Raw genomic sequence first — 12,874 nt, 5'->3', positions numbered from 1 at the left:
ACTACTACTGTACTATTGGAATCTCATGATGAGTCATCACACATTTTAATTTAGGCAAATGATAAATAGGGATGTGTAAATTATACTCTTCATGATGTTTTTTTACGCTCTTATGATTTTTACTATAAATATTTTTTTTAATTATGCAACGCTCGTTAGGACAATCCTTTAATTTATCTTGTGATGTGGTGCAGGATCCAAGGCACTTCTCCTGCCAAGAGAATATGGACATCTATTGATTCTGGTACTAAGATATTTGTTAGTGACAAAGATGAAGTAAGTGTAACCATTTTTCATATTGTTAGCCTAAAAAATTAAAATAATACCACAATATTTGATTAGAAAATAACGTAGCTGAGAGTAATCCGAGTAATCCCCTCAATCATGTCATGCTGACATTGATGTGTGAATGTAATTAAAATACTTGAGAAATCAAAATTCTTCTTATTTTTAATTTCTAATAATTTTAAGTTTTTAATAAATGAATAATTTTTATTTTGAGTTTCTAATAATTCTTTTATTATATTATATTCTTGATATATTAAAGTTTTTATTTTGAGTTTATGTTATCGGCAAAGTTATACTTACACCTTATATACATAGGTTAAATTTTAAAACATAAAAAATAAGATATTTGAAGGTTGTATCTAATATTTGTTATGTGCAGGGGTTAAATAAGTGGCATTAACTTCAATGGAGTCATCTAATGAAAAATTTACGGGCAAAAAGATAAGTTTAATAATCAGGAAATAAGAAGTTATTTTACATGGAAGTTGGAGATGAAACGTGTATTGACTGACACATGATCATAATTGAGAATGAAAATGCTTGGAATGAATATTACACTATAAGTATTCTTTAATATGTTACTATTTGTTATTCAAAGTAGATTGAATTTGACTTTTTCTTTTTTCCAGTCGCATAAATCTGCTAAAAAAAAGATAAGGTTCAACTTTTTCGGACACACATCCTCACAAGAGAAAAGATGAGAGAAAAATTTGGATAAAATGACCAACTTTTTTAACCTCTTTTAACCGAATGGTAGAAAAAATGAATGGTAAAGTTAATGATGAAGATATTCAAGAAGGATTACGTGAAGCTGCTTTGATACCAAATCTTAATAGACAACAATGGGTTAAAACTATTAAATGGCTGATGATAAAAAAAAGTTGGCTATTGTGAAAGTCCTCCCAATTTACGAAAATACAAATTATGTTTTAACACATGTTGTTAAATGAATCTTTGTGAGTAACCTTTTGTTTACATTTTCAATTTCAACTTAGTTATAAAATTGTGTCTTTTGTATGTCTAGTTGAAGTGATATTTTCACTTTGTCTTTCCTTTGACTTATATTATCTTAATTTCTTCTTCTATGTCAGGTTATTGTGAGCAAGGAAGAGAGGAATTGCATTCTTACAAAGCAAGAAAAAAAGTTTATTATTCTAAAATTGTTTGATTATGTTGTTTGTTTTGGATCCTTTAATTTGCAAAATAACTCGTGAATTATTGAATATTATAAGTGATGATACATGATTTTAGGTCTTGATATGGATTGAAGTATTTTCATCCCTTACAAACGATAAATTAATATCATTTGAATTTTGTATGAGATAATTATCCTTAAATTACATAATTATTTAATTTTAATATGTCTTTTAAAATTATTGTGAGACTAGGTAATTAATTTTTTTTAATAGGAATAAAGAATTACATATCATTCATCTTTTAATTTTACACTTTTGTTTAGTCCAAGTTTTTTTGTGTGTTACTACAAAAATATTGTGTAAGATTCAAAATTGTTTAACATTAAAATTATTTTGATTATTTAATTATTAAATATTAAAAAAATTATTATTATATATTATATAACATTAAATTTATTTTAAATATTTAACTATTTAAAAAATGACTCATGTTTATTTTCATTCAATATTAAAATTTTAATTTTTAAATAAATATTTAAAAATAAAAATTTAAATTTCATTAAAATTGAATTATTTTGTCCAAACAAAGAAATTAAAATACAAGAAATTGAATTGCCTCATCCAAACAAAATATTTATAAAATGAAAGGAATTTAAATTAAGTCAATCAAAATGATGTGTATTTAAATTTTCTAGAAATTTTTAAATTCTCCATCCAAACACATGTTACATTCTGCACAAAAAGGACAAAATTTGTATTAAACAATTAAGAATCACATATAATAACTATAAAATCGTTATATTATGAGGGCAAAATACTACTATATTTATATTATTTGTAATAGACGATAGCCTAGTATTTTCTGTATGCCAATTCCTTCACAGCATCACCAAGCTCATTTTCATTTTGAACACTCTGAACCCAGTTTGCATTGATATTAACCCGCTCAAGGCTCTGCCTTAACGTTCTAGCAATGCAGGGCATAGCGTGGGTAGCAAAGAATTCCTCTACCTCCTTGGCATTCTCAAACGAAGCAAACTGCACCAACAACAAAAAAAACAGTGAAGAGTTATAATTGAACATTACAGAGACAAAATGGGACAAAGCATGTCGAGGGGCATGAGACAAACCGGCGAGACAACTGCACTGACAAACCAAGTTATCATAAGTCCTGAACCATATGTTTTTTTGAGGTGTTCCCAGTTTTCCTGTATATCATTAGAGAACGGTGAGAAGATGATAATAAAATGGTAAAAAGGTTTAAAAGAAAAGTGTATGTGTGTGTCATGAACTCGTGATTTCTACAAGAGTTTTTTCTTAAAAATCAAGGCCTCATACAATAGTTGATGCATCAATGGACTAAAAATGGCATTGCTATAGACAACGAAAAAGCACCAGGTAAATTTAGCATGCTCTCTCAAGTGTTATAGAAATAAAGCTGTGGCATGAAAATGAATTAACGAGATACATGACAATTGACAAGTATTGTTAGCAAAAAAGGCCAATTCTTAAATCAGACTCTACAACCAGGTATTCTCCGAATATAACAAAAATGAAAGTTTTTCCAATGAATCTTAGCTAAGTCTCAAAACATTGATCCATTTACATAATTGTTATGTAACAATTTTGGGTTGGGTATTTAGTATGTTTGGCTTGGGTCACCTATAAACTCATTGTTGTTGTTGTTATCCATAAGATTGGTTAGTGAGGGCAACACATTATACTTACACGCGATCGTTTTAACTCACACGATAAAGATTAAGAAACTTTCATGAGGTCTTATGCATTTGCATTTTTTTATTCAAAGGGAGAAATCAAATTCTACTACTAAGACATTTACAACAACTCATACACGATGTTCATATGCATAGGAATAAGAATGATAAGAATAACAAGTAATATCCTCAAATACATTTTAATTAGAGATTTAGCCAATTGTAATAATTTATTTTAATAATATAAATCAAATATAAACAACATATATATTAAAAAATATTTTAAAATTTTGAAAATTCATTAAGTTGATTAAAAATTATTATACTAGAAATTTCTAAAGATTTTAAAAAATTACCAAATAATTTATAATTATATTTTAATTGTAATATTTATATAATAATGTATCAGAGAGTTTAAGTGGGAAAATAGATTTAAAAAGTATTTAAATTGCAATTAAGTGTATAATAATATACATAATTGTTTTAATGGAACATGAAATTGAAATGGCTTGTTGGTAGAATCGTTGGTAAATTATGTATGTGGGGGATTTGAGGTTTGAATCCTAGATGGTTAGTTGTTCTTTTTTTATCAAAAGGTTTAATTACTTATTTGGTTCTTATAGTTTCATAATTTATATATTTTAGATCTTATAGTTTAAAAGTAGTTTTTTTAGTTCTTATAGTTCATATTTTAATTCTCTTTTAATCCTTGTAGTGTAAAAGTGATCTTTTTAATCCTTATAATTTATATTTTAATTTTCTTGTAGTCTTTATAGTTTAAAAGTGATATTTTTAATCATATACTTTATATTTTAATTCTCTTTTAGTCCTTACCATTAAAATATGAGTAATATTATAATTAACTACAAAAATATTAACAATTAATTTATAACTAATTTCTAACAAAATAATTTGTAATAAAAAATATTTGATAATTTATATTTAATTTGTAGCTAATTATTTTTATATATTTTTTTGTGTCAAGGACTAAAACATAATTAAAATAAAAAATATAAGAACTAAAAAAATCAATTTCAAACTATATGGACTAAATGATAATTAAAATACAAGCTATAAAGACTAAAAATATCACTTTTAAATTATACGGACTAAAAGAGAATTAAAATAAAAATTATAGGAATTAAAAAGAACACTTTCAAACTATAGGGACTAAAAGGTAGAAACTATAAAGACTAAATGAGTAATTAAACCTAACCAAAATAATTGAACTTAAAAACAGAAAAAGAAAAAGAAACCTAAAAGTATCATTGAGTGGGATCGAAAGCAACACCAGTGTTAAACGTTTTTTACTTTAACTTCACGAGTACCATACTTGTTAACATTTGCCCTACTATAAAAGTCTGTTTTAACTTTTAATGGTTGAGTTTTGGGTAAAATATTTTTTATTCTTCAACATTTTCAAACGGTAATTTTAATCCTATAAATCTTTATGGGTCCAATTGATGGTTAAGATAAATAGAACATGATAAATATTAATTGTTTTTATCCTATGATATTAGCATTAGCATGTTTCTTATCCTAAGAGAAAACGTGAATTATAAACCCACAATATAAAACAAGTTCTCTTTTCATATATGTAATATAATATTAAATATTATAATAACTATAACTATATATAATACACATACTATATACTACTAATATATTAAAAATGTGTTAAATTATATACAACTACTAGTATAATAATATATTTTAAAATTTTGAATATTCATTATAATTTTTAAAAAGTTATATATATTTTTATAACTTTAAAAATCTCCCAAAAATTCAACAATTAAAAAGGAATGAATGGAATATATACATTAACTAGGAAGTACTGACGGATAACGGAAGGGTATTTTTAGTTCCTACTTTTTTTTATTTTAAAATAATATGTATCATTTACTAAATATAATCTTGAGTCAAATAAGATTATGGACCACAAAACTAAATAATTCAATTTCATAAGTGTAAACCAAAGTTAATAAGATACATACTTAAATCTCACAAGTCCTTAGTTAAACAAAGACATTTATGTAATTTTATTATAATGAATATGTACGAAACAAGTACTCTAATATTTGTCTTCATCATCCATGAACACTCATTTAAGTATTTATCTTCTATCCGTTACGAAATTTTGTCCGCAAATATCCAAGAGTGAGGGTATTTTTGTCATCTCAAACCAAAATCGCACGACTGCAGATTTAAAAAGGGCACACACATTATTCCCATGTCAGGCAACTCGCAAGGTCCATGCTTAGCAAAAGACGGTAACATTGACAGACAGAAGAAAGTTGAAATTACCACCACACTTCTTTTTTTTATTTATGGAAAAGCGCTCTAGACAAGAGCCTAGTAAACTCTGTATGCCAATTCCTTCATAGCATCACCAAGCCTATTTTCGTTCTGAACACTCTGAACCCAATTTGCATTGATTTTGACCCGCTCAAGGCTCTGCCTTAACGTTCTAGCAATGGATGGCATAGCGTGGGTAGCAAAGAATTCCTCTACCTCCTTGGCCTTCTCAAAGGAAGCAAACTGCACCAACAAAGAAAAATTAAGAATTACAGTTGAACATTACAGAGAGGAAAATTAGAGTGTGCTAAGAAAACCAATGGGACAAAGCATGTAGAGGGGCATGAGACAAACCGGTGAGACAACTGCACCGACAAACCGAGTTATCAAAAATCCTGAACCATATGTTTTTATGAGGTGTTCCCAATTTTCCTGTATAACATTAGAGAACGGTGAGAAGATGTGTGTCATGAACTCATGATCACAATCAGTTTTTTCTTCAAAATGAAGGCCTCATAAAGAGATAAAGCAGTGTGCTAAGAAATCGCTATAGAATGGGGAAAAAGCACAAGGTGAATTTTAGCATGCACTCTCCAGGCTTAAAGAGATAAAGCAGTAGCATACTAGCATGTAAATGGATTAACGAGACATCACAATTGACAAACAATGTTTGCAAAGAAGGCCAATTCCTAAATCAGACAACGGCCAAGTGTTCTCCAAATATAAAAAATGAAACTTTTTCTGATGAATCTTTACACAGTCTCAACATTGATCAATCTGCAAAGCCTTGATGGAAACTGAACTAAAATAAAATAAAAACTGAGGCTGGCACAAAACTTAATTTCAATTTAATGTGTTCCACACTTCATATATGACTACTCACTACTGGTTCTGGGTTGTTTATACCTTAAGCCATGCCCAAGCTACATCTCGTCCTTCCCGGGTAACAGCAAGTCCAAAAACAGCATCCTGACTACGAACCTTAACAATATATAGCAAGTTAACAACATATGAATATCCATTATGCATAAATAAAAAAATAATATGCTAATAATGTATGTATGTGCATTCTGACTTATAAAATATCTGAAGAAAGGTTACCTCAGATGACAACATGAAGTTTAGAGCTTCAAGAATTAGATCTGGATCACGTGAAGATGCCAGAGAGCCTACAATCATAGAAAATATTAGTATACAGACCCAGAAAAAAGTATGATATGCTCTCATACAAGACATTTCATTACCCAGAATACGTGTTTTCTCCTGACTTAGGTCAGCTTCCTTATATACTTTCAAAAGGGATTCATAACCCGATCTGTTAGATTTGCTTGCCCGTTGCATTACAGCTACATATGCCGCCTGCCAACATTTCACAATAATAATCAACAGAAGAATCTATAGGGAGATTTCATGCATTAAAATGACGCTGCACCCAACCTTTCTTATATCAGGTGGAAGAAGTGGTGTATTTCTGTTTTCTAAGAATGCCTGAAAACGCTTGCTTGCTTCATCCAGTGTTAAATCGTGACCAAACATAGCAAGGGCAGTCAAAATTTCTCCTCTCAACATTGCATCTACATGACTCTCTCCTGGTTTAGGCTCCCAACCAAGCCTCCTGCAAGGCAATGCCAATATGGGGTAAGAAGTAGAACCCAAGATGTTAAAAAGACCACTATAAAAAGAGCATAGTAGGCATCTTTTTTAGGCTATCCAAAATCCAGATTTTCCAATATCTTTATCCCCAGTCCTACTATCAGATACATTACAACAGACAAACATGACTCCTAGCATATACCTTTCCAATCATTATGCAAAGCAATAGAAATGTCAGTAGTTTCTACAAAATTTTATTAACAGAAACACAATCTTCCCAGGATTGTGCATTCAACAACTTACTCAGCAGAGTACTGAAAAAGGTTAATAAAGAACTGCTTGAAATATTCTAGTAAGTCTGGTACTGCATCAGCTGCAATACGTTGAACTTTAAGACTTATCTGCCAAACAAAAGAATTGGAATTATGTCCAACATATATAACCCAAGTAATGAATGAACAAGATTTGAAAAATAACATTACAGTTATCAGGTTAGACAACACGGTATAATCAACTTCCTCCCTGTAAGATCCCATCAAGTTAATCAAGGAGGTCAATGATTCCTGGCAAGCCATACAAAGTGCAAATGAATCATCCAAAATGCCTGTCAATGTAAATAAGTTGCAAGTTATTAGTATTTTCCTTTTCTACCATTGGAAATGAATTTTCAAGAGATTATCCAATTTACCAAATCGGTCTGATGCAGATAAGAGTTGTTTCTCTACTGCATATCTAAGTCTAGCAGCAAGCAGCTCATCATACTTCACCCTGTAGAAACCAGCCTGATCCACATTAAGTTTAATCCAACAATTTAAACCTTTGTGTGTGGAACCAAGGAAATCTTTGACATCATGTGTTTCAGATTTTGATTGCAAGAGGAAACTCTTGTGGACATCATAAGAGCCAAAGCATAATGTTATTGGAACAATCCAATGGCCTTCTCCTTGAGCACCACTTGACAAGAATTGCGACTGTCAATAAACATACAAAGCTTACACTCGAGATGTGATGGATTTTGTCTCTGAACATAATCATACAAAAATCAAATGAAAAGTCAGATGCAATGGAACCTGATTAAATTCCAATTTCTGATCATTGATTTTAACAGATACAACAGGATATCCCTTCTGCTTTGTCCATGAGGTCATTAACTTGTTCACAGGTTCACCAGATCCTTCCTCAAGTGCAGCCCATAGATCCTCAGTCTTAGCATTTGAGCAAGCATGTCTTTTTATATATGAAGCCAGCGACCTCTGGTTGCATGAAAAAGCAATGTATAATTTGATCACAAATAGCATGATATACAACTCAGCCATATTTTATATGTAATTTAATACACACTTCTTAAAAGCATTCATATACTATTAAGTACATATTGCTGTAACTCATTGAACTCAATATAAATACCTTTAACTATTTCATCCCTTCAAATTTGGCAATGAAAATATAGTTTATTATGGAACCAGAAAGGGGCCATGGCCAAGTACTAACCTGAAAGCATTCGGCACCAAGATAGCTTTGCAGCATCCTAATTACAGATGCACCTTTTCTATAACTTATTGCATCAAATATTTCATCAATCTCACAAGCATGATTGATCTCTACCTGTAAATATAATTTACATAGATTAAAACTTTAAAATACACTTTAAACGAATAAGAGAGCCTATGAACATTTTAACCAAAGAAAAAATAAATGTACAATTTATATATATACTTTAATTAAAAAACAAATATATATACAAATTGATATTATATAACAAATAATTTATAGATTTGAATTACATATAATTAATTAGCATAAAATCCCCAAATCAGATAAAATTAGCCAAATCCATTATCTGAGACAAACTAAACACATGAAAAACGTAGATTAAACAATACCTCAATTGGGTGGGACTCCGCAAGTCCATCCAGCTTAAGACCCTCAGTAGATTCATGAAGAAATTGAGACCATATTTTCCACTCAGGAAAACAGCTATCAGTGGCTAAATAGCTCACCTGACCATGCCAAAAGAAGAGAAGAGGAAGAAAAACATAAACTAGGTTAAATTTAAAAAAGTTAAAGTAAAAGCAACAAAACCAACCAACATCTCTGCAATGGCCTATGAAGCACGGACACCCCAGCCCCTTGCCGTGTCCGGTGTCTGACACGCGTCCGTGTGAGTGTCCGACACCGACACGATACCCGTACTACATTCTATATTTTGGATATTACAGGTGCCCACGTGTCCGTGTCGTGTCCGGTGTCGGTGCTTCATAGGCAATGGCATCAATTTGAGGGTGTATGAGCTACACAACTTACCCATGTTGCAAACCCCTCATTCAGCCACAAATGTGTCCACCACTCCATTGTAACAAGGTTGCCAAACCACTGGTGTGCTAGTTCATGAGCTACTACAGTTGCAACCTAAACAGTAACCAAAGAAATATATTTTGTCCTTCAGTTAGTAACAAAATTATTAGTTCTTAAAATTTAGAATGGAAACTCAAGTAGCTGATACCAAATCAACTTTATGGATAAGCAGAGTACCCTCTGTTTATTTGCAGCAGCAGAATGCTGGTCATCATATAGCAAAGCAGTCTCCCGATATGTAACTAAACCATAGTTCTCCATGGCTCCAGCAGCGAAATCAGGGATTGCAATCATATCCAATTTTGGCAGCGAGTAGGGAGTGGCAAAGTAACTGTTACATTATCATAGTTAAATGATGAATAAATGATCAACAATGCAGAATATCTATACATATAGTCAAGCAAATAGACTAACTTGAAGTTAACATATATTTAATAAATTATTAGCCCCATATAATGAATATTTCTAATGGTTTGCAGCCATGAGATGGATAAATCGAATTGAAAAGAAATGAGATCATGGATTATATCTGATAAATTTCCTGCCTAAGAAGCACAATATTGTATATAGTTACATACTTACCCCTTGTATAGTTCCAAAGTTTTCACAGCTACATCAAGTGCAAATTTCCCCTGGTTTGCCTTACCAACTTGACAATACACCCGGACTTTGACCCCTGTAGAGATGTTAAATTCAATTAAGAAAAACAAGAAGGTTGGTACTAACAAACAACCAATGCCTAAAATGTACAGAGCAAACATGCTTTTACCATCTGAGGTATGATCTTCCACATAATCAAATAAACCAACAACAACCGCAACCAAATATGTAGACATAATTGGTGATTCTTGATACGAGACTGTTTTCAGATCTCCGTCTGTTATTTCTTCAACAATTGGCATGTTGGAAAGAGCAACGAGCTCTGAAGGCACATCCAATGTGATCTTGAAAGTAGCCTGCAAGATCAACCTCATGAGAAAAGTGGGCCCAACCTCAAAATCCATTCAGATCTGTCTCACCCTCATAGGCCTTAGCACCCAAGCCATGAACCCAAAAGAAGCTTATTATTGGAAGTATTAAGCTTGCGTCATTGTAACAATAATATTCTAGCTTTGCTAATGCTTACAAAAGGTTCATTTAGAAGGGAAGAGAGGGAGACAAGTAAACCTTGCAAGCAGGTTCATCCCAACAAGGAAAGCATCGCCTGGCATCAGCTGGTTCAAACTGTGTAACTGCCATAGTCTTCTTCTCACCATTGTGCTCATAGGTACTGCACATAAAAAATAGCCATATAAATTAATTTTAAAACAAAAAACTGGAATTAGCCATCCATCTATTTCCTCAGAAAAAATAGCAAGGCAAGGGGAAAAAAAACTTATATTATAGTCTTGTTTGGATAAACTTCTCCACAAGGACTTAAAGGGGAAAAAAATAAGAAGGTAAAATGAATTGAGTTTCTCAAATAAGTTAAAATCAACTTACGCATCTTGGGTTTATCCAGTCACGGCCTTATGTTATTTAGATACCAGTAGGGTTTTGAAATGAACAATTTACATAAAATCTATAGCCGCAAGAAAATTAATAATAAAGAATCGGTGATGAAAATGCAGCCTCAAGCAGAATTAAGGTAAACTATTTAGCATGTAATATGAAGCAAAGAAAAACAAAACAAGAGTCACCTTCGGTAGAAGCCTTTCATTCTATCATTCAAGATTCCTTCAAAGCGAATGGACAAGACACCGAAGCCAATAGGTAATTCCTCTGGGAACTCCAAAACCAGAATCTCATCATTTTCAAACAACTCAACTCGAGAAGGTTTAATAACCTGCATACCATAGACATCCATTAATTGGTTATACTTATATGAGCAACAACACTCCACACATAAGGATGCGAGAACTTCATAGTTATGAATCTCGAATGTTCTACTAGAGAAATATCAGCAACCAGTAGAGAGTACCTTGGAGGAATCTTGGTTGGTGAATGAAACGGCGTCGTTGCTAACGTCGAGTTCGGCGGCATTGAGAACGATGAAAGAGGTGGCGGCGACGATGTCGAGGTTGACGGCGACGGAACCTGCAAAACGGTGCGCGACGAGGTCGGGCTTGAGCCTAATGTCATAGCGTTTCGGAACGACGAATTTCGGAAGGCGAGGCTGTCCTTTGAACTGATCCATCTGTTTATTGTGTTTGCACAAATTCACACGGAACGAAACAAGTTGAGAGTTAAATCTGAGGTTGGATGGGTATTTACTACTATTTATAGAGATTGTTCCTCCTCTGTTGACCCTCACTATCACCTGGTTTGGATTATAGGTAAAATTGTAAAGGATGTAAAATAAAAGAGAAGAGAAATGGGTTAAAATATTTTTTTTTATTGTTTGTGTTTTCTTATTTAATTTGTTTGATTTTTTTTTATGATCTTTTTAATGTGTTTTAACCTCTAAATTGGATTAAAATGTACCTTTTTTTAAAATAAGTAATTAATTGGAATGCTATAAAATATAATATCACTATAAGAAGATATGTGATTAAAATGTGAGACCTCTTAAATTGACATTTGGTGATTATTGATTCTAATAAAAATTTACATTTGATTATACCTCTCTTTCTTTGTTACGTCTGCAAATGAAATTCGAGGAAGCAAAGGGCTAGCAAAGGCAATTTGATGACAACATGACACGAGATTTTTTGAAATTGAAAGATTAAAAATTGCAAGATTTTATTTTGGGAACTAAAAAAACACATGCCCCTTAATTTGAACTTTCAGAGGACAAAAAGCATTAAAAAAAATCTTTAGAAAAATGAAGTATTGTTTTTTGTTACAGTTTGTAGTCGTTATTATGTTAAAAATATTAATGACATTAAATTTAAATTGATAGGATGACTATTTTAACTCACTTTAAATATATAAAAAAAATTAAATTTAACTTTTTAAAACATAAAATACTAAATTGAATATAATAAAAAAACATTAAAAAAACTAAAATATATTTTAATTTTTTTATGGGAAATCAAATGAAACTAATGTAACATAACTTATCATTATATTATTTAATAATTTTTAATTGAATAATTTTATTTTAGGACTTACTATTACATCGAATAATGATACTTTCATGTAAATCATATTTATCAATTTTTATTTTAATGGTAAATCGTTTAATACGTGTTTTATATAAATCAAAATTAATTTAATATTTTTTTTTCAAACTATGCTAAAATAAATCATTTGATAATCTTATTATTGATGTTTAATTTTCATCAAAATTGAGATAAATAATCAAGATAATGTATATTAATATATTATAATTCAACGATTAGATTAATTAAATTATGATGTGATATAAAGTTATTTAATTGTATAATAATTGATATAGATTATATTGGTGTCCTTTTTTAAATTCATAAAAATTTAACTCGATATTAGTGAATTAAGAATAACTAATATAAATTGTTTAATTAATTGAATTATATTCCTTAAAATATT

The 12,874-nt window shown here is 30.6% G+C and overlaps 1 protein-coding gene across 3 annotated transcripts; it reads right to left on the bottom strand.

The window, feature by feature from the left end:
- Positions 1–5,074: 5,074 nt before the first annotated feature.
- Positions 5,075–11,669, bottom strand: LOC114408838 (aminopeptidase M1-like). Of its 3 annotated transcripts, XM_028372020.1 has the most exons (20): positions 11,346–11,667; positions 11,065–11,210; positions 10,553–10,655; positions 10,155–10,341; positions 9,968–10,061; positions 9,563–9,716; positions 9,335–9,439; positions 8,914–9,030; positions 8,522–8,635; positions 8,101–8,283; positions 7,719–8,001; positions 7,513–7,634; positions 7,334–7,431; positions 6,875–7,052; positions 6,682–6,796; positions 6,539–6,606; positions 6,344–6,418; positions 5,792–5,869; positions 5,447–5,680; positions 5,075–5,338 (listed from the first exon to the last, which is right to left on the bottom strand). In XM_028372020.1, the coding sequence occupies exons 1-19, from the start codon at positions 11,559–11,561 to the stop codon at positions 5,495–5,497; spliced, it is 2,622 nt and encodes an 873-aa protein (XP_028227821.1). In that variant the 5' UTR covers positions 11,562–11,667; the 3' UTR covers positions 5,075–5,338; positions 5,447–5,494. The 3 variants fall into 3 exon arrangements, with proteins under 3 accessions (XP_028227821.1, XP_028227820.1, XP_028227819.1); XM_028372019.1 differs by having other exon boundaries at positions 5,075–5,680; XM_028372018.1 differs by having other exon boundaries at positions 5,075–5,680; positions 7,334–7,634; positions 11,346–11,669.
- Positions 11,670–12,874: the final 1,205 nt, after the last annotated feature.

This window comes from Glycine soja, chromosome 4 (assembly GCF_004193775.1).
Source record: "Glycine soja cultivar W05 chromosome 4, ASM419377v2, whole genome shotgun sequence".
Taxonomy (NCBI): Eukaryota; Viridiplantae; Streptophyta; class Magnoliopsida; order Fabales; family Fabaceae; genus Glycine; species Glycine soja.
This window is presented reverse-complemented; position numbering and strand designations above follow the sequence as displayed.

Coding starts and splice junctions, on each gene's coding strand:
- LOC114408838 (XM_028372018.1), bottom strand. CDS start 11,561: ATGGATCAGTTCAAAGGACAGCCTCGCCTTCCGAAATTCGTCGTTCCG. Junction 10,062..10,154: donor GGAAGATCATACCTCAGATG/GTAAAAGCATGT, acceptor ACATCTCTACAG/GGGTCAAAGTCCGGGTGTAT. Junction 7,635..7,718: donor ATCTGCATCAGACCGATTTG/GTAAATTGGATA, acceptor TTACATTGACAG/GCATTTTGGATGATTCATTT.